Source organism: Rhinolophus sinicus, chromosome 3, assembly GCF_057876585.1.
Source record: "Rhinolophus sinicus isolate RSI-liver-muscle chromosome 3, RSI-T2T, whole genome shotgun sequence".
NCBI lineage: Eukaryota > Metazoa > Chordata > Mammalia > Chiroptera > Rhinolophidae > Rhinolophus > Rhinolophus sinicus.
Genome location: NC_142503.1, coordinates 52,161,171 through 52,184,154, shown reverse-complemented (window position 1 = coordinate 52,184,154; position 22,984 = coordinate 52,161,171). Strand labels below are relative to the sequence as shown.

Here is a 22,984-nt window from a genome sequence, read left to right as displayed (position 1 = left end):
AGTAAGAACTTTGAAAACCAAGCACTGAATTTTCCTTTCTCACATGGTCATGATATTCTCTATGCTTATATTTAATTATTACCAAAGGTCAAAGGCCTATAGGATATAATGCAATACAGACATCCATATGCCACTATGTTCTTGCAAATACACATGCAACAAAGAGCTTTGAAAACACAAATAAATGCCAGTATCTTAGTTTGGAAGCTACTACTTTTCTTTGTTTCTATGATGGTATTGTAAAATGCAACATAAATTGGTGAAAGTTTTTAGGAAAAGAATTACTGTATCAATCAAATGTGCACACTGATTGAAATCACATCCTAATTTTAGAAAATGGAAAATGTTGTAATCCAAGTATGTTTAAAATCAATGGAATGTGGTAATTTTAGGCATTCCTATTCATGTGTTCAAATGGAGCTCTCTGATCATGGTTACAGACACTCTAATCTTGACAAATATCACCACTAGGGAAGCAAATTCCACCAAAAACATTCCTAGTTTAGTTTTATTTCCAGAAATTAGACTACTTATTTGACCATATTTATTTCTGTATTTTATTCGCAGATGAGATTGTACTTTCATTCACGTTTTACGTTGGGTTTTCAACCAGTTACAAAACTACCTTGCAATGGAAGTGGAGTATTTATTAGAGAGCACAGTTTTTAATCGAGGTGGAGAAGTTGGGGAAATATCCTTACTGTGGTGGTTTACAGGATGCCTATCACTTCCTGCTTTTTTGTTCGTTTATTTGTCTGCATGTGCCTCCACATGCCTGACAATTTATTCACACTCACTCACTTCCCTCGTCTTCACTGCAGCATTATTTACAACAGCAAAGCAAAACTTCATATTATTAAAACAACCCAAATATCCAACAGTAGAAGAAGGTTTATTGCACATCTGTGTAACAAAAAGAATGCTGTGCAGTCATTAAAAATAATGTGTTGACAGAATATTTACTGGCAAATAAAATGCTGCAATGAACATCGGAGCATACATATCTTTACGGATAAATGTTTTCAGATGTTTTGGGTAGATACCCAGGAGAGGGATTGCTGGGTCATATGGTAATTCTCGTCTCACCTATGTAACTTTACTAACTATTGTCACCCCAATAAACTTTCATTTAAAATAAATAAATAAATAAATACAATTCTCATAATGTTCAATTAAAAAATCAGGATCCGAAACTCTACATACAATATGATTCCAAGTATGTCCCCTTCAAAAACATCCATTTATCATGTGCACATACAGAAAACACCCTTGAAGGAAATCCTCCAACAATTCAATACATAGTGTTCTCTGAGAAATACAGTTTCAGGAGATTTTAATTTTCTTATTTTATAGTTCTCTGTGATTTTCAAATTTTATACCATAAACAGTACTCCTTGTTTGAGAATAAATTTAAAATTTAATAATGTGTCTAAAAAAGTTAGAAATTGTAAAGGAAACACAAGTAACAGAGTTATTAAGAAATCAAATGAATAAAATATGTGAAAGCATTTTGAAAACTAAAAAGAATTATACACATACATCATTATTTGGCTTTTAAATATTAATAATAATTATTATTTTAATTTCTATTGCAACTGCATAAAAATAGGTTAGATAGTAGTTAAGAAAGAGGGTTATTTGGGTTTGTGAGCTAGTGTCTGAGATACCAAGACAGATTTACGATCTCAAACTTCAGTCCTTCATACTCAATTATTTATAAACAAACAAGCTCTTTTTTTCATTCCTAACCAAATGTTCAAGAAACTAAATAGTGCCTTGGTTACTCTTTCAAAGAACTGGAATAAGGATGCAGGTCTTCTGACTGGTATTCACTTGGGCTATAATGGTGCCAGAACAACCAATCACTTCTATATATAATTCGTCAAATCAAAATATATACACTATCTGTATCCACTCACTTCCCCCCCAGCTTTATTAAGATATAATTGAAAAATAACATTGTGTAAGTTTAAAGTATACAATGTGATGACTTGGTACAGATATGTTGTGAAATGGTTGCCATAATAAGGTTAACAAATCCATCACTTCACATAGTTACCATTGTGTGTGTGTGTGTGTGTGTGTGTGTGTGTGTGTGTGAGATAAAAATATTTAAGATCTACTCTCTCAGCAAATGTCAAATATACAGTACAGTACTGTTAACTATAGTCATCATGATGTACAAGAAATATTACTTTTCTACATAAAGCTACTTTTAAAGATATTCTGTTATCATGGCAGTCTATACCAAAAGGGAGAAAAATGAGTAAGCTGTGCATTTATTTACCTTTCAGTATACATTTTAAACCTTCTCTATAAAAAAAAAATTGAACTTTTAAAACACAAATATTAATTTTGCTACATTTTTCTTCTAAATAAATTACCTATTAGTCTCACTTTAATACATCTAATATTTATTACAGTTGGAAGGAGCTATACAACAGAAAGGATTTAAATGACAAAGAAAAACCCCTTCACTGATCTATCCTTTTAACATTTTCCTGCACTTAGGAAAAGCTATCTTCCAACTATTTCTTCAAGATTTGTCATCCACTAAATAGTCTCCATAGAATTTTAAAACCTTGGACTCATAAAGATGCTTCCAAACTGGTTAGAGAAGATATTTGGTTCTCAAAATGGACCATAAAATGAACAGAATACCAAACTTTCAACTGATTGGCTGTTTAAATCGCCCTCCTTTAAAAGAAAAAATGTAGCGTTCCAGTCAAAATGGCAGAGTAGAAAAATGCTGTGCTTCCCTTCTCTCATGAGCACACCAAAATTACAACTAAACTACAGCAAAGCAATCATTGAGAATTACCTGAAATCTGAAGCCTTACAACTAAGGACATGCAGAACAAGCCAACTCGAGACTGATAGGAGGGGCAAAGACACAGACCGGCTAGTCTCACACCTGCATGTAACCATTAAAAATCAGGAGGGATATCTTGGCTGTGGTGTCCCCTACCTCCAGAAGTGAGGGGTCCTAGCCCCTCCCCAGCCTAGGGTTTCAGTGCTGGGGAGAGAAGGCCCCATAATTTCTGGTTGTGAAAACCACTGGAGATTGTGACCGAGTGAGATAGAAGGTGGCTGGAGTCCCAGACGTTCCTCTTAAAAAAGACTGCACTGGACTTACTCACTGACAGAATCACCGCCTCTGGGGCAGCAGGTGGAGAGGTGACAGGGACATATAGGAGGGAACTGAGTTGTCTGGCTTCAGGAGGAAAGCTGGAGCAGAAGTTTTCTCAGGATGGAGGAGCTGGTGGAAGACAGTTTCTTTGTTGAGCCCTCCCCCTTCCTGTGGGCAGACACAGGTGGCTTTCATATCTGAGTCTCCATCAAGCTGGCTAACGTGATTCGTTTGCCACGCCCATGTGATTCTAGGACCCCGCCCCACCCAACTTGCAGGCACATCCAAGCCGCTTCCAGTGGCTTTTTCATACAAACCACCAGCCTTGGCTCATGGTGCAGACTTTTCTAGGGTCTCTCAAAGGTTCTCAGAACCTAGACAAGCAGTATCTGGCTTGATCATGTTCTGTACCTCTAGCTGAGCAGCCCTAAGCCCAGAACTAACAGCAGCTGACCTTGGTTCACGGCTTGGCCTCTCGAGACACTTCCAAACAGGGCGCAGGTGGCAGCCACCTGAGGATTGCTTTGTGGCTCCTGCCAGGTGGCCCTAGATGGGACACAGGCTGCAGCTTAACTTGACCTGCAACGGGTCCCCTCCCAGTTGGTCCTGGGGCTGGCCCACATAGTGGCCAGCCTCAAAATGAGCTGAAGCATCACCCAGCCACCTCCAATAATGACACACCCAAGGGGCAGATTGGGCAGGCACCAGAGCCCTGCTGAGGCAGACTCTTCTCTGTAGGGTCATCCCCTGCACCACAGCTCCTCCAAGTAGTCATGATCAGTTCTTACAACCAATGAGCCCAACGGTCAATCCTCCCATTGACATGCAAATAGCAACCAAGGCTTAACTACAAGAGGAGGGCACATACAACCCCCACAACGGACACATCTGGAGTTCATAGATCAGATGACCAGGAAGACAACGCCACTGAGCCCCACAGCACACCTCCTACATAACACCACTTAACACCGGGAGACACAACAGCCCTACCTAATACATAGAAACAAACACAAGGAGGCAGCCAAAATGGGGAGACAAAGAAACATGTCCCAAATAAAAGAACAGAACTAACATCCAGAAAATGTTCTAAACAAAATGGAGACAGACAATCTACCAGATACACAGTTCCCAACATTGGTTATAAGAATGCTCAATGATCTCAGGGAGAACTTCAACAAAGAGATAGGAAGTGGAGCTAGAAATGGAGATAGAAAACATAAAAAAGAACTAATCAGAAATGAAGAATACAATAACAGAAATGAAGAATACATTACAGGGAATCAACAGTAGATTAGATGAAGAAGAGGATCCAATCAGCAATTTAGAAGATGAGGTAGCAGTAAACACCTAATCAGAACAGCAAAAAGAAAAAAGAATCCAAAAAACTAAGGAGAGTTTAAGCAGCCTCTGGGACAACACCAAGCTTACCAACATTCACGTTATAGGGGTACCAGAAGGATAAGTGAGAGAGCAAGGAATTGAAAACCTATTTGAGGAAATAATGACTGAAAACTTCCCTAACCTGGTGAAGAAAATAGACATACAAGCCCAGGAAGTGCAGAGAGTCCCAGACAAGATGAACCCAAAGAGGCCCACACCAAGACATAACACAGTTAGAATGCCAACAGTTAAAGAAAAAGAGAGAATCCTAAAAGCAGCAAGAGAAAAACAGTTAGTTACCTACAAGAGAGCTCTCATAAGACCATCAGTTGATTTCTCAACAGAAACTTTGCAGGCCAGATGGGATTGGCAGGAAACATTCAAAGTGATGAAAAGCAAATATCTACAACAAGATTACTCTGCACAGCAAAGCTACCTTTTAGAATTGAAGGACAGATAAAGCGTTTCCCAGACAAGAAAAAGCTAAAAGAGTTCCTCACCACCAAACAAATATTATAAGGAATCTTAGAGGGATTTCTGTAAGACAAAAAAAGATAAAAAATATAAATAATAATATGGCAATAAGTACATACCTAGCAACAATTACTTTAAATGTAAATGGATTAAATGCTCCAATCAAAAAACATAGGGTGGCTGAATAAATAAAATAATAAGACCCATACATATGCTGCCTACAAGAGACTCACTTCACATGGAAAGAAACACACACTGAAAGTAAAAGGATGGAAAAAGATATTTCATGAAAATAGAAACAAACCAACAAAAAGTTGGGGTAGCAATACTTACACCAGACAAAATAGACTTTAAAGAAGACTATAACAAGAGACAAAGAAGAACCTAGTGATCCACTTCTAGTTATTTATCCAAAGAAACCCAAAATACTACTTTGAGGGGACATGTTCCTCCCTATGTTCATTGCAGCATTATTTACAATAGCCAGGATATGAAGGCAACCTGGATGTCTCTGAATGGATGAATGGATAAAGCAGAGGTGGTACATATACACAATGAAACATTACTCATCCATAAAAAAGCATGAAATCTTGCCACCTGTGACAACATGGATGGACCTAGAGGGTGTTGTGCTTAGTGTAGTAAGTCAGACAGCAAAAGACAAATGTCATATGATTTCACGTGGAAGTGGAATCTAAAGAATAAAAGAAACAAACAAATGAAACAGAAACAAACTCATAGATGCAGATAACATTTTGATGGCTGCCAGATGGGAGGGGGATTGGGGATGGGTGAAAAAGGGGGCGGGATTAAGAAGTACAAATTAGTTGTTACACAGTAGTCATGGGGATGTAAGGTATAACATAAGGAATATAGTCAATAATATTGTAATAAATATGTATGGTGTCAGATGGGTACTAGATCTATCAGGGTGATAGATGGGAGGTGGGTTTGGGGTCAGGGTGAAAGGTGAAGAGATTAAGAAATACAAATTGGTGGTATGTAAAAGAGTCATGGGGATGTACAGGGAATATAATCAATAGTATGGTAAACACTACGGATAGTGCCAGGTGGGTACTGTTGAATAACTATGATATATACCTGAAGCTAATATAATATTGTATGTTAGCTATATTTTAATAAAAATCTTAAAAAATAAATGAATGAATAAGTGTAATTGTGAAAAATTTAAAATAACGTTTTTGTAGAATTTTAATACAAAACACTTTTCACCTAGATTACCTCAGTTAATATAATATTACCAACCACTTTCTTTACAAGGTAGGAATTATCATGCCCATTTTCCAGATGAAGAAATGACTAAACTTGAGAATCCACAGCTTATTACAGGTGGATCCAGAACTTAAACTCGGAAATTTCACTTCAATATACTGGGCATTCTGTACCATTCAACCAGACGGGGTGCCACTGCTTCTTCAGCGTTAAAAGACATTTACATGGCAGGTGAACAGGAATGAGGATGATCTCAGCTCAGACTGGGAGGTTGAAAATAAACTTGTATAATACTGTTCACAGGAGGAAATTACAGCGAAGGTACTACAGTCACAGGACGCTACTGTTCAACCCTTTGACTCCACAGTTCCAGAGACAACAGGTGAAACTTGCCAACCAAACAATTACAAGAAGATACTTTGGCTCAGAACAGAAAGATTGCCTACATATAAATGCCCCTTCTAATTTGGTAACATTTATGTTGATAGCACAGGTTGCAGATATTATTCTCGGTTGTCCAACGTTTCAGTCTTCCTCTGGATCAGGGAAGACTACAACCTATTTAGACCTAGTGACTAAAAAGTGGTAGCATAAATCAAGAAACTGAGGATATGGACTGTCATCAAAATATAAGAAATTTCTCAGAGCCAATAGTCATAGCACAGGCAAAATCTGAAATGGCAGGAATGCTGTGTCTTCCACATTTTTAGTGCTGGGCCCCTTATGGTGCTGGGAGATACCAAGAAGGAAGCCTACACTGGAAGTCAGCTGCACAGGAGAAAGACAGGGGTGCTTTGGAGACAGACTGACCTGTTCCCCAACAACCCACTCTCCACCATGTCCCAACTCTCAGACCCTCAGCACAGGTTCAAGCACACAGAGATCATGGAAGTTACATAAGCTGGTAGTAGTGCTTCCCTTAGATAAATATGGGCCGGCAGCTCTGCTTTGTGGACTTACTCTCATGAATCTGGGGTGATGATAATAGCTTGTCTTATGGGCTTTAGGAAGGTGGACAGATTAGACTGAGAAGTTTTCCTCTCAAGCTGCAAATGTACCAAGACAGAAAAGAGTGAGACTGAAGACAAAAGCTTTTCCCTTTTGGTTATATGTATCTAGCTCCTAGGTAAGGGCCAAGCTCAACAAACGCTAAATTACTAAACTAGGCCCTATTAACCAAGTTTGTCACTTATTAAAGGTTTACCCTAGGTTAATTATTAAACCACTCTAAGCCTCAGTGTCCTTATCTGCAAAACAAAGAGGACAATGTCATCTCAGGGTGGCCATGAAGATTAAATGAGATAATATATGTAAAGTGTTTGGCTCTTTTACCCGGAATTAGCACTCAATAAACAGGAAATCTTGCAATTGTGTAATACAAAACAATGTCCGCAAATATCTAACAAGTTAGTATCCTAAATGGAATAGTCTGATTTTATTTTGTTTTACTTTCTAAAAAGAAAGGGCTGACTTATGCCTGGAGAAAGATGATTGCTTTAAATTAAATGCTCATCAATTAGGATTAGATAGATAGATAGATAGATAGATAGATAGATAGATAGATAGATAGATAGAGACAGGCAGATATCAGATATGAGAAAGCTATACAAAAGAGAAGTTTAAACTAAATCCACTATGTAAAGAATAAAATGGAACGTACAGCTTGGTACCCTCAAAATATACCTCACCACTCAGTAGTAGGATAAAAATAAACATCTGTAAGAATCTTATGACTACAATATGACATTTTTTTTATTTTGTCCAAAAACACCATATTCAAAGATGTTCAGAATGAAATTTATAATTAATAAAGATTAGTTGTGATTTGACATCTTAGTATTTTCAATACTGAGTTATTAAGTTGGTGCAAAAGTACCTGTGGTTTAAAAACTCAAAAACAATTGCAAAACCTGCAATTACTTTTGCACCAACCTAATAGAAGTAATTAACAGAGAAATTTCTAGAAAAAAATCACCAACATACCTCTTCCACTATTTGAAGAGTGTCGCTCATTTTGAGTCTATTAAAACTTATTGCTAAGTGATAATAGCCAAGTAGCCTGTTACAGACCATCCCTGCACCTGACCCCACCATGCACACACTAAGAACAATTAGAAAACCTGGACGCAACATAAAAAATAATCTATTTGAAAGTATCCGTGAGCTAACAAGACAGCCAAGACCTAAGAAGTAAAGACAACTTCGAGAAGGAAAGTGAACTAGTGAGTTTGAGTCTTGGGAGTTGTTCCTCTCAAGAAATTTGCCAATTTCTAAATGGTAGAGAACCAAGAGACTAAGAGGCCAAGCAGAAACCAGCAGCTAAGAGGCTATGTATTGAGTTATTTCACTCACCAGCATTGAGTTTTTGGCAGTCTCATGGTACTGGGGGGAGACCCAGGGGTAAGGAGATTTTCAAACACCTGGAATTACAGATAAGACACTGGAAAGGCTACATTTTAGAAACTAGGACAAATTGGAAATAGACAATTTCTCACAAAGCCTGAAATCTATCTTTCACCAGTTCAATCCCAGAATGGATTAATATAATATAACCTCTACAATAATGCCTGCAAGAAAGCAAAAGTAAATTCTCTCTGAAGGAAAAACATTGTGCAGAGACTCAAATTATGTCTTTGATTTTTCATACACAATGTCCAGCATTCAAAAAAAATTACAAGACATACAGGCAACTATTAGCTTACTGTTGAGTCCTTGTCAAAACTAACCCAAAGAGACCTTGTAACTTTCCAGCCAGAAATTCCATTTTAGGATGAATCAACTCAGGCTAAAGAGCTAACAAGGTAGGAAGAACCAAACCTTGTTTGTTAAATGGAAAAAAAAAAAATTCAAGAATGTAGCTGGTCTGACCCCAGCAGCATTTCAGGTTTACACTGAAAAAAAAAAAAAAAAAAAAAAAAAAAAAATTATAGGAAGCATCCCTCTGGAGGAATCTTCATCTGCTCAGCTACCTCAAGCAAAGCCACCAACTCAATGAGGCTCTCGATTCACAGAGATTTCCTAAATGTCTGGGCCTGTTCACTGATGGTTTGGCTTAGCTGAAACCCAGTATACGCTGGAGTGCTGCGGCTATTCAGCCTCATTGTCAGCTACGCAGAAGCAAAAGCAGACGTCGTTGCGCTGGTCGGGGGGCAGAACTGAGACTTTTGGGCTGTTGCCAATAACACAGCTGTTTGGTCTGCCACTTGGAAAACTACGGGTTGGCAGACTAAAGAGCCCTTCTTTGGAAACATGAACCTGGGAACAAGCCATGGCTGCTGACTGAAGTCTGGAACACTCTTGTGGATGCCCATGGGAAGGGGTGGTTCTCTACTGAGACTGACTGGAACCGAGCTGCTGATTTCTACCGCAAAGACTACCACAGCAAGGAAGACTTGTGACTCCGGCCAAAAACTGACCTATTTGTCTCATAATAGGTGAGACCATGTCTCACAGAGTGTTACCTCTCCTGCTCCTGGCAGATTGGCTATGTCAGACCTTTGAACCTCTCTCAGGATTATCAGTGCTGCCTCACCATTATCAATACTTTTTCAGGTTACTGGTTAGCTGTTTCCAGCCACATCATTTTAGTCTTTGAAACTAATCTGTGTATTCAGCATAGACTGATCTTCCAACTCTCTCTCCGTTACTCCCTCCTGGTCCATACACGTTAGTAAGGCAGTTTGATCACTGAAAGATATTATTACGGGAAAGGGGTTATCATTACTTCACCACTAGCTAGGTAATGATCAGGACAAAATGGGGAAGGGTTATATATAGGGCATTCTATAGACATATGTTGAAACTGAGGGTTCTCTCTTGACCATTGCAGGCATGGTGCATTTTTCTTTCCCTAACAGTACCCCCAAGCCAGCCTGGTTGGCATGCCCTCCAGGAGACAACATAGCCGAAGGGGGTTGTCAGGAATTCAAACTTAATCCTGGTTAAGTTTTATGAAAGTGCCCTTGCCCCTCCTTCACCTGACCCTTCCAGATAAAAGGTGCAGGTGTGAGACGGGAATGATTGAATAAAAATACTGAATGTCAATTATAATTTTATTTATATATATATATATATATATATATATATATATATATATATATATATAGTCACAGGATGTGGAGTACAGCATAGGGAATAGAGTCAATGGAATTGTAACAGCTATATACAATGTCAGAGGGGTAGTAGATTGGGGGAGGTTATCACTTTGTGAGAGGTGTAAATGTCTAACTATTACATTGTTTTGTACACCTGAAACCAATTTTTTTTTTTTAAAGGGAAGCTAGAGCTACTGGAAGGAGACACCCAGACTTTGTGGATAATCTTGCTGTGAAAATTCTTGTACAAGTCTTTTGGTGCATACATTTGTGTATGCATTGGTGTATGCATTTTTAGAGGAAGAGCAACAACCCAGCAGCATCTGGGAAGGGAACACCTCAGACCCCAGGAAGCATGAGGGAGGGAAGAACATTACAATTTTTTATCTTTTAGAACTGCCCTTGGAGCCTTCCTCCAAAGGGAAAACATCCCGACGTGGCAATGCAGAACAGATGCAAGCGCACTCTGTTTTACTTACTGCTGCATCTTTTTGGGATCCACTTGATTGCTCTGACCGCAGTGCAGCAGGGGAGCACCTCAGCTCCTGCACCTTCTACACAAAGCACCTCTCGATGTTGTGCCCATCCCCATCCATTTCATGGGCAGACAGATGCCAGAAAGAAAAATATCGACAGCTTACACTACATTAAAGTTTTAAACTTCTCTTGATCAAAAGACACGTTTAAGGAAGTAAAAAGACAAGCCAGAGTAGGAGAAAATATTTGCAATACGTATAACTGACAAAGGACTCATGTATGTATTAGGATGAAGAATATGAAATTCTGATATTCAATCATTTTTTATGTACAAAAATGGCAATTCACATAGTTTAAGTTTAACATTAAAAAAAACTCTTAAAGATCAATAGCCAAGACAACTCAACAAAAAAAAATGGGCAAAAGGTTGAACAAGCACTTTGAAACAGAGAACAATCAAATGGCCAATAAATACTTGAAAAGGTGCTCAACCTCATTATCAGAGAAATAAAAAACAAAAGGAGATACTACTACACACCCATTAGAATGATTAAAACTAAAAATATTGATAATACCAAGTGTTGGCAAGGACATAGAGCAACTGGAGTTCTTATATGCTGCTGGTGGGAACACACTGATGTGACAATTTTGGAAAACTGTTTAGTAGTAATTATTGCAGCTGAATACATGTATGTCTTATGAACCAACAATTTTATTCCTGGGTATATACCCAACAGGAATGCATACATGTATGTTCACAAAAGACTTGTACAAGAATTTTCACAGCCATATTTTTTGTAATAGCCTCAAATTGGAAACAATCCAAATGTCCAACAATAGTAGATAAAGAATGGATAAGGAAATCGTTGCATACGCATCTAGGGAATACTACAAAGAAATAAAATGGAATGAACTGCAACACCCGACAACAAAGATGAATCTTAACAACATGATGCTGAGGGAAAGAAGCCTGACACAAAAGAGAACTGACAGCATGAGTCTACGTTAAAGTTCAAAAACATACCAAAGCAATCCCTAGTGTCAGAAGTAAGGACAGTGGCTCCCCATGGTTAAGAGTAGTGAAGACGAACAGCCATGTGGTTAGTTTCTAGAGGGCTGATCACACCAACTGCTTGATCTGGGTGCTGCTCATAAAAATATATTTACTTTGTGAAAATTCATCAAGCAGCACACTTAGGATTTGTGCACTTTTCTGTATGTATGCTATATTTGAAAAAATAGGTTTAATTTAAGTTATTGTTAAAACGACAATGTTCAAATAATGTTTGAATATTTAAAAAGTAAGGAAAAAATATGACCATGAACCCTAAGCAATACAGGAGGTCAATCAGGACCAGAAGCAATTGTATTACTGGAAAGATCTTATTGATAAAGTAAAGGTGTAAAACTGCTACTGAAGGAAGAGAATGTGGCTTATACTATTAGTTTGGGGAAAATAATATTAACTAGCTTGATGAACACACTAGACACGTCAATAATCATATCTATCACACCCACCAAACTTTTTATGAAACTCCCTTACCGTGGCCCCTGCTGTTTGACAGCCAATCCATGGACTGGTCAGAGACCAGTGGTTTTGTCTAGCCCCAAAATGTGAACGGAGCCAAAGAGATTCTTTCACAAGAAAATGAGTCGGTATATACTGAGTAAATAAGAGATGCTGCAGTGCAAATGAAACAAACAAAGGCAGAGAGAAAGGGCCCACAACATACTGAGTCAGTACCATGAGAGGCATGGCAACCTGAAATTAGGGAAAGCAGAAGCTGTGAGAAAACAGAAGCAGTGAGGAACCAAAAAGGCATAAACATGTTGAAAAACAGGTCAGCCAGTACCAACGTCCAAAGAATAGCTAGGTCACAATAAAGGAGACTTGCCATTATATTGCCTTACAGTATTCCCACTGTCCCCCCACCACATACAGAGGTGACCATTATTTAAGAAAACGTAGTTTCACATCTCTCCCTTACAATCAAAAGGGCCTAAAGTAAATATTCATATGACAGAAACCAACTAACCCTAGAAAAGTTTAGCAACACTAGAAAAAGCAAACTTCACAGTTGATTAATGAATCCTTAGTAACTGCCTTAAAAAACATTGACTAGCTGTTGGGTCTCAGAATTGATTTTGAAAGATGGACGAAACATTGGTATATGGATGACGTCCTGTCTGTTGCAAAACTGTAAAATCCTGAGTGAGAAGAACCATTAATGGCGTCAGAAGGAAAACCACTCATTCTTGACTCTCTGCAGCTAGAAGAGTTTGGTAAATGAACTTCAATAAAGAAAAGAAGATCCCTTAGTAAGAGAATCACTGATAATACAACTTCTCCTAGAGTGAGGACAAATCATGAAAATACCTTTAAACCATGGTCATAATTAAACAACTGATTTCAAATTTCTTAAGATTTAATATGCCAGAACTTATTGAAAACTGAATTCCACCACCTTTATGTTTTCATAACTACTGTCTTAACTTTTTCCCTTTATAGTGATATCAAAAAAACAAAAAGAGTACAAGCATTATAACACACATTAAAACAGAAACACATTACAAACTCTTTCCAAGATCATTCTTTTCAGAGCTACATCTAGCACAATCTTCAGTGCCAAAAAAGGGCTATGCCAAAAAGAAAAAACATCCTTATTTATGAGTGAAATAATATGATATCTTGGACTTGCTTTTAAGTAGTCTTTAAAAAAAAAAAAAAAGTGTGGAGGAAACAGAGATAACAAGAAAGCAGAAAGTTGATTCTTGAAGCTGAGTGATGGGTTATTGGCGTTCCATGAACTATTTATTCTCTATTGTGAGTGTTCAATTAAAATTATTTTTTAAAGAGGAAGCAAGGAAAATACTTTCTGAGTAACCTTAGTAATGAAAACAAAAAGAAGAAAGTCAAATAATTATATTAGAAAGGGGTAATAAAAACACCAGCAGACAAACGTGCTAAATATTCACGTGCCAGGCCCTCTGTTAAGAGCTTGGTGGGAACTACTGCTTATGAGCCTCGAAACAACCCTATGACGTAGGTACTATCATGATCCCCATCACACAGGAAAGGAGGGGTCCAGGCTTAGAAAGAGAAACTGTTCAAGATCATGTATCTGGGAAGCAGCTGAGTCAAGACTGAAACCCCCGCAGTTTAACTCCTGAACTGAATCCCACACAATACTACCATCTGACCTGGAACTGACATTCTTCAAGTTAAAAGAGGAAGTTTGTATTGGATATGTGCGGCCTCCTATTCCTATGCATCACTGACATTGTCTCGTCATGACTTCTATAGTGAGTTATGGGGTTACATAATGAGCCTTAGGCCAGGGTACCACCGCCCGTCTCCCACATTGCTAACCCCAGGAAACCTCCTACTTCCCAACTGTCCCTCTATCTGACAGCACTAACCCCACTGTTTAAATGAGTCACACAAATGGCATGGCTCATAAATACAGTTAAGGAAATGAATCAGGCATTGTCTAAATTAAATCAGACAATGACAAAATAAAACATTTCGGAAACCTGAAAAGAATGCAAAGTACCAGTAACCAGATTCCCTCAGATCCCTGCTGTTTCTGTCACATAGGTCTCAGCAATGTCACACTGGTAAGTATGAAAAGAGATCATAAAAGAAATTGTGGCCTACATTTTAAAAAGCAAAGCACAAAAGGGTCAATAAATTTTATTCTTAAGCATCGCTTTTTTTTTTTAAACCGTCGTTTTATTTGTAAGTTCTCAGACCTTAGGAGAATTCTAACCTTCATTAACTTGCTCTACTCTGCTGCTGTAAGCTATGCTGATATCAGCCTCCCCAACTTCCTCATTTCTTCCTTTACAGTTTGAAAAGAAAAGAAATATTACTCAAATAAACACAATTCAACTTAAACTTGTTTTGTTTTGCTTTGTTTCTGCCATCTCCCTAAAAGTATATTTGGGGAATTTTGCATTCACTGTGAGGAGGTTTAGGAAAAATAATTTGAATCCTTATTTTTCATTGAATCATGTTTTCAAATACTAGCAAAAAGGAAAACTGTGAGAACATGTGCTTTCTTCATCTCCATTCCACCTACTACTAATATCAATGTTTTCTCAAATAAAAAAAGAAAAACCTATTACTATATTTTCCCTAAATATACATACAATTATATTTGAATTCCTTGGGCAAAAATGTTGAAATATACCCCTTGGTGGAGCCAAAATAATGTATTTATAACTTCTCAATTAGCCAATATTTGAAAAATTACACCAATTGAAATGTAATGAATAATTTTGTAATAAATTGTTAATTTTTAGAGTAATGGCCAAATGTTATAAAATAACCAAACATTGATACCTAACAAATATCATTTCAGTTTCATTTAAATATTAACTAAGATTTTATTATTTACAGTCTTACATTAAGGGAAATTCCTCTAATTTCAGAGAGGAATTTATACTGTGATTAATTTAACAGGATCACTACACATCCTAAATCTTGAAAACTAACCCTACCCAAATTGTAGGCAGATTATATTTAAACTGTCATGTCTTGAAATATTAATGATAAAAATAAAAATATGTAAACTCCAACATAAGTAACTGTATAACACATGTTTAATATTTAATGATAGAAAATAACTAACTCAATAAACACACACACAGATACACACATATCTCTTTCGTATAGGACAAATGAACAGGCATAAAAAAACAAAGCTATTTTAAAATTAGGATTTAAGACCTGAGGAAATCCATATTGTTTATCAATCTGCCTTATTTCATTACAAAATAATTTTAAAGGCTAAGTTTTTGTATTCAACAAAATTAAAATTATATTGACTGTAGAATGAATATTTATTGGAAAATATGTACAAAATCACCCTTAAAATATAATCTGCATTACACAAACTGCAATATCAAAAAATTGTTTTAACAAACCATTAATATTTGCTTGCTAAAACCAGAAACATTTGGTTATCACATTTGCTTTAGGGCTTACCATCACCCAAGAAAAAGGAATATATCTTGATTTTTTAATTCTTCAAAGAAGGAGAAAATTATGTTATCACACTACAAATATTTCCACCATTTAGCTCTCACTTATTAAAACACACGGAAAGATACTTGTCACAATAAAAATGTATTTTCATGTACATATGTCACATCTAAGATGGAATTTTCTATGTTGAATTCTTAATGGTAAGTATAATAATATAAATAATAAGGTTTAGTGTAAAAAATAAAAATAACTAAATTTTGCTAATCCATAAACCATTTTTCTTCATTTAAATTTAAATGGAAAAATGACTCCAACGTGTAAGTTTTTCTTCAATAAATTATATTTTAGAACCTTTTATAAGATTCTTATTCCATTTTCCCTTTATTTGTGTTCCATAGCAATGGTTCAAAAGAAAATATTACACATCAACTAAACATGAACTAGAATGAAAATATACCATCCACACTCCCTACCTTCCACAAACATTTCAGGGCTTGCATGCAGCTCTGCCTAATTCAATAAAATGATTAAAATCTTCTTTAACTTGGCTACAAGTTAGGAAGGCTAAAATGCCTAGCTAGTAATGAGGTGACAGGGAAAAATCGCATAACCTTTAATCCCTTTAAAATTAAATCAACATGTTTTATTCAGTGCAAATATGACAAGTATCTAATACTTGAAACCTGCAGAACTAAGGAGATATTGTCTCCAAAAAAACAGTTGAAATCGGACTGAATAGAACACTTAACATTAACAGAAAAATAAGAATAAAGATGGCTTTATCCCTAGATGTCTCTCCATCCGCTTAAACAGACCAGATTCACTGAGATGTGTACTGTCACCCTAAGGGCAAACATTTTTAAAGATCCCCAACTGAAGTAAGTGAATACCATGTAAAAATGCTTGTTTAAGCATAAATCCCATTTTTCTCTGAGAATGTAATGATCTGCAATTGTATTTCTCACCAAACACAACTGCCCTGTAAGTAGTTTGTAAAGGAAAAATAAGAATAAACAAAACAGTGATTCATATACTACAATCCCAACTCCCATTCCACCCAGATTTGAAATTTCTTGAAGCTCAGTGGATTTAAATAGTCTCCTAGGCAAGGCACTCTTCAAGATTATTCTGTTTTCATACTTGGAGTAGGATTTTGATCCTCTCCCAAGAACTCTTTGAGCCTCAGTGCTGGCATAGGTAAAAATGAAAGAAAAAAAAAATACTACCAATCTCCAAGAGCTGAAATGAGGTTCCAATTAGATGAGATACTAAAGGACACCACCAAGCCCGGCACATAGAAGGTGCTTACTAAATGCAAATTCCCTTCTTTCTTAAACACCTTCACCTGGAATGAAAGCCAAGTTTTTCATTTTCCATAAATGGAGCTTTCTTAGAAAGAAGTACCAACAACACACATTTTTGGGAAAAGGAGCATCACTTAAATTTTTTAACTGAACTCATTTTGATTATATCACCATAAGTATCGCTAAGAAGCAGCCACTATGGAAGGTTGATAAGAGAACCTTGCAATCTCCCAAGAACCTACCAAAGTGAAATACTGGAACATTATTTTAAAAACGAAGCAATGCAAATATTCCTTCAACCTAGGCACATTTGGAAAGTGTCAAACAACTTTCTTTTTTCTTCTTAACAGTTTAAGACAAAATGGTTAAAAAAACTTAATTCTTTTCTTTTGTCGATCAACTTATTTTGAATTATTATTTAGATGAAGCAAATCAATGGGTGTCTTCTTATAACTTACTTAAAAAACAATTAATTACAATTTTAAAATGATTTGAAGGAGTAGAATTTCAATGGGCAAGAATGACTAGAGGCGTTTTATAGCAAGAATTGTATCAACTATAGTAACTGTCAGCGACATGACAATATATGGCTCTCCGATGTGAATAAGAATATCTCTGTCTCAGGCAATCGTGACAATAGGTTTGCACATCTGTTGACCTCAATGATTTATCAGAACGTCCACTTCAATCACCTGCTTGTCCTTCGATTCCCAGATGCAGTATTTATCACAGAGACCGGTAATCTTTAAATCTTGTGAAATTATCTTTCACATCCTCTACACAGCTGAAAGCTCACACCGTCTGTTATAGCCTTAGAAATAGGAGACGTCATTATTGGAAGGCAACTTGGAAAACATCTTAGCCAAACTCTTAGTTTTCACATCTTAAAAAATGGATTTCATTAACAGAAAAAAAAAACAAAGGACACGTTAAGAGATTTGCCTAAGGAAGTCCTGGTAAAGGAAATCCACTCTGTCTCCTTAAGTCCTGTTTCAAGTCCTAACTTTCAACTATGTTTATGGGGTTGATGGAATACCTATGTGGAAAGCTCCCGAAGCATAGATGGAGAAGCAGAACTTGAGGTTATCCCTGCTCCGTCCCTCACATCCACCCTCTATCTCACCAGTCTCACAGTTGCAGCAATCTAGGTGCTGAAGATGATGTGAGCCAATTAGCAACACAAATTAACTGAAAGGGAACCAACTGCATCAACTGAGGACTTGTTTCTTACCTTCACAGTTTTGCCTTAATTCTTCAAACACTCCCAGACAGGCAGTGATGGAGAAAAGCGTCAATCTGCTAAACTAACCCAAGTCACAGAAGCATATCTAACAGAAGACAAAAATTTGTCAGATTTCCCAGGCCAACTCCTAATCCATTTGCAAAGCTTGTTCTCTACATCTCAGGTTTTCTACAAAGACCAAAGATTCTGATTTCTAACCTCTTAGAGATGTATAAAATGATTGAAAACTATTCATTCATCACTTGTATGATAGACAGAAAACTTTTTTCATAGGATGACCTGTCTGGGATATCCAGTAAAAAGTGGTATGAAAGTCAAGCTATCCAGAGGTTACAATTCTTTATTAAAGTGTGATGTAAAGAAAACTGTCCTGCAGATGAGAGTCCTGATATTTTCCAAGTAGAAAAATACTGGTTTCGTGTAATGTTAACTTGATAGGCAGCCATATAAGTTGCAACAGGTAAGAACTCAAAAAAAAAAAAAGTGGTCGTCTCTTGATATTAGTAGTATAAATACAAAAAGAAAAGATAATTTGGAATTAAGTCAATGATATATATTCAGAGTAATTTCATATTAGACATACACTTAAAAGCCCTTTAGTTTTGGCTTCCATGGGGCCTTGGAACACACACCTTGAATCTCACCACTAGGAAAAAAATCTGTTTCCTCAAAGCCCTTCTGCTCGCAATAAAATTCTAATATTCATGACTTGAAATTTAAGCTTGTATTCCTAATATCTACTATACCTACAAAATTGGAAATCAGTTTTTCAATGACCCTCAACATGCCCTTAAAATCAAAGGGCATATTTTTTAAATTTCAAATTCATAAGCTTCTAACAAGTTTAATTAGTTAAATCTATTAATGATTTACAGTGAAACCAAAGTGAAAGAAAAATCAAACTTCGGGTCGATCTAGTTTTAACTCCTCTTAATTCTCCACATTGTTTCATGAGCCCCCCGGGGTTAGGTAGGCATCTAATTCATCATTCCATCTCTAGCGCCTCCCACAGCCACTTCGTCGGTTTGCAGTAGAAGCTGTTTGGTCAGACGAGCACACGGAAAATTCAGCTGCGAAATATTTTTATGCAACAGCAGAGACAATCAGCCTTTTTTTTTTTTTTTTAAGGTGGAGGTCTAGAAGCGAAGTGAGAACATTTGGGAGCATACAATTAGTCTGCTTTAACTTTAATAACCAAATGATGATTGAAAAAATACAAATTTCACATTTGCAGGAATTGGGCGCCAGAGTTACTAAATCTAGAGAGATTTTTTTCCTCCCTGAGTACACACATAGCAAAACTAATAAAATTATGACCCAGAATAAAAAAAGGTCACATTCGTTTTCAAAAGCATTCATTTAAAAGTACACAGAAGTGGTCTTTTTAAATGCCCACATGTTTAAACATAGCAGGAATGTGGCTACCAAATATGAATCCTGAGGGAACTGGATACACATTTACCTTCGAATTAGACGCAGTAGGTCAAATGTTAGCAAGGTAAACTGACATAAACGACAACACAGATTGAAAGTGGCCAACAGAAAGTGCCTGTCTGTCCCAGGAGTCCCGCTTGTGTCCTGCACAAACATCTGCGTGCAAAGAACCTACACGCACCAGCCGGATAAGCGAGAAACCAAACTTTCCGAAATAAGTTAGTTCCGTCTTGCCTATCTAAATCCAACAGGTGTCAACACCCGTCACCACACTAAATCCTTCCGAACAAGGTCTAGAGAAGCAATGGATGCTTGTCAACGAAGCGGGAAAGAACCGACCGCTGTCAGGGTCGCAAAAGAAATAAAGCCCAGTGCCTATTCCCAGTGATTACATGAAAGTGGGGAGATGGGAGATGGAGATGGGGAGGCGCGTGGAGACGAGCTGTCACTAACGCCCAGAGGAATCTCGGATCTCGAGAATGGACTCCGTGCGGTCGAGCCCTATATCTCTAAGGTTAGAAGAGTTAGGGACCTAAGGCAGGGAGACTGGGAGAGGTAGGGCGCGTGGTACCTGCTTGTCCAGCGCGTCTCGGGCGCCACCGGGCCCGGCACCAGCCCTGGGCGGCGCGGGCGCCCGCTCGCAGCTGCAGCCCTCCAGGAGGTACATGCCCGCCGGGCGGCCGCTTTGCTCGCCCTCGAAGTAGAAGAGCACATTCTGGTAGAGGGCGAACCACTTCTCGTGCCAGCGGCTCGCCTCGGCTGCCTTCTTGCTCAGGAAGCCGCGCTTCGTGCCCTCCTTTCGGGCCAGGAAAGCCAGGTACAGGGCGTGCCCCTCGTTGTAGCGCACGCTTTTCTGCATGGTGAGGGCGCGAGAGGCTCACTCCTGCCTGGCGGCCATCTCCTGGCCGGCTCCCCCCCAGGGCGCGCCCGCTCGGTCCCGGCTGGCGTATGGCGCCCCCTTTCCTGACGCTGCGCACAGGGCACCCCCTCCGGCCTGCCGGACACGGCGCCGCGCGGGTCCGAGGGGCGCCCTGCTGTGGCCAACGCGCGTTCTCCTGCACGACCGCCGCTCTGCTGGCCAAGCGAAGCCCCCGATACCCGCGCGGACAGTGGCCCCGTGAGGTCACCAGGGCTGCCGGCTGCTTCGCCCAAAGTTGCGGATGCCAGAGCCCCCGAAGCGGGCTGGGGCGGCGCGACGCGCGGCCGCCTGAGAAGGACTGTCCTCGGGCAACTCGCTCCAGGAGACAGAAGGTAAAACGTCACGTGGGAGATCAGCTGTAATCGGCTTGGAGACTGATTTAAAGGGCAAAGTCGGCGCCGCGGCAGTGCCTGCGGCGCAGCCCGCTCACTCGGGCGCGCGTCCCTCCCTCGCCCGCCCGGCCCCAGACGCTGCTTCTGCAACCGTGCGGATGGGGCCGATTGTGGCGGGGTGGGGGCGCGCGGCGACAGCACACACCCGCTCCCACGCGCGCTCGCGCGCACACACAGCTGTATGTACTCACACACAGACAAATGCACAGTCACACAGCGCGCACAATCACAACACAAATGCTAGCATTTGCACAATTACACACTCGTACAAACAAGAATACATACACAAAGTCATAAACAACACTCATACAAATACATTCGCACAAAGACACACACAACGAAATACTTATACACACAGAAAATAACTTATATACAAATACACCCACAATATGTACTCCTACACACAAAAGTACAAACCCATATACAAATACAGACTTCCAAGGCAACTGTACACAGACACTGATACGCTCACCCAAGCACACATATTTACACACACAAATCTCACACACATTCATCTAAACACACAACACATGCACACATTTGCACTCAACACACTCATACAAACTACACACAAATATACACCCATATACAACACGTTTATACTCACACATGCACGGTCCTACACACACACAGGCGAATAGTCAAACACATACACACGTGAACACACAGACAGATGCATAAAAATACACACAAATACAAGCACTCACAATCATACAAATACACATTCATACAGATTCATACACTTTTACAACCAACTCACACATACAACACACTTACCTACCACATCCATGCACTTACACTCATCCAGGAATGCATATCCATGGCAGTGGCTAGAGTCACAGGGTGGCTTTGCATAGGGCAACCTTGACTTTTCCCCGTGTACTTTCACTGTATATAAAATGAGGGTGAAGTTTAATGAGTGCAACTCAGCCTGTTCCCAGGAAGGTATCAGACAGAGGCTGTTGGTTCTGAAGGGGAGCAAAAAACGTATTCCTTCTACCCTTCTGTGTTCTTCTGGCTGGTCTAATAATCACATTGGCATGAGCTAGATTAACAGGAGAAAATAAGCAAATTTATTACTTATGCACAGATAGGGGCTCCCTAAGAATAAGGGACCCAGCAAAATCTGGCTGTTCCGGCTTACATGCCATCTTGAGCTAAAGAGAAGAGGGGGATGGACTTGTGTTGTGGTTTGGGGCTTCCAAAAGAAGGAAAGCAATTTACAGGGAGATGAAAAGAGTTCATCTTTAGTAAACAAACATTTGTTGGGCCACCTTGAAACAATGGGATACAGAGAGTTGTTCAAACGGGCTTTGCTAGGTTCCTCCCTGTCTATCACACCTAATTCATATTAAATTACAGTTATCTATGGCGATAGCTCCCTTCCTGGAGCAGGTCCTCTATCTAAATTCTTTTAGGCAGTGAGGGAGATGGTCCAAGTTTCTTCCTGAGTTTTTTGTTTCTTGAAAATAACCAGCTCAAAATAATCAATATCCTAAAAGGGCATATTTTTGAGGTGGCAAACTCTGCTCCCCCACTCAGTTTCCTTTCAACTACTGACAGTGAATTTTCAGGAGGAAGATAAAAGAAGCTAAAATTTAACCACGGAATTTTCAACCAGGAAAAAAATACCCAAACAAGGGAGTCCTGCTGCCTCTGGCAGAATCTACCCACCCCAACCCCCCCCCACCCCCCCCCCCCGAGACTATGCTGTCATAGGTTCACTCAATACCCTTGCTAGGACTGGAGTTCATTTGATTAACAAATCTCAAGGGTACGGCCAGCAAACCAAGACCCCTGCTATAAAATATAAGTGGAAGAGGAACGAGGTGCCCAGCAGCTGTGGGAGAAAGCTGGTAAAAGCCCCGGGGAATATCAGTATTTGATTCTACTATATACATTTTTTTATTCCCC

At 38.8% G+C, this 22,984-nt stretch overlaps 1 protein-coding gene across 8 annotated transcripts in view; it reads right to left on the bottom strand.

Annotated features, from left to right (window-relative positions):
* The window catches only part of RASGRF2 (Ras protein specific guanine nucleotide releasing factor 2), a 223,405-nt gene extending 202,220 nt beyond the window's left edge, over positions 1-21,185 (bottom strand). For 7 of the 8 annotated variants that reach the window (XM_074328780.2, XM_074328774.2, XM_074328776.2 and 4 more), the window contains exon 1: positions 20,331-20,755. In XM_074328780.2, coding sequence (XP_074184881.2) covers positions 20,331-20,618 — 288 coding nt within the window. In that variant the 5' untranslated portion in view covers positions 20,619-20,755. Of the gene's footprint in view, positions 1-20,330 lie in introns of all 8 variants that reach the window. The other variant, XM_074328781.2, reaches the window with a different exon arrangement.
* Positions 21,186-22,984: the final 1,799 nt, after the last annotated feature.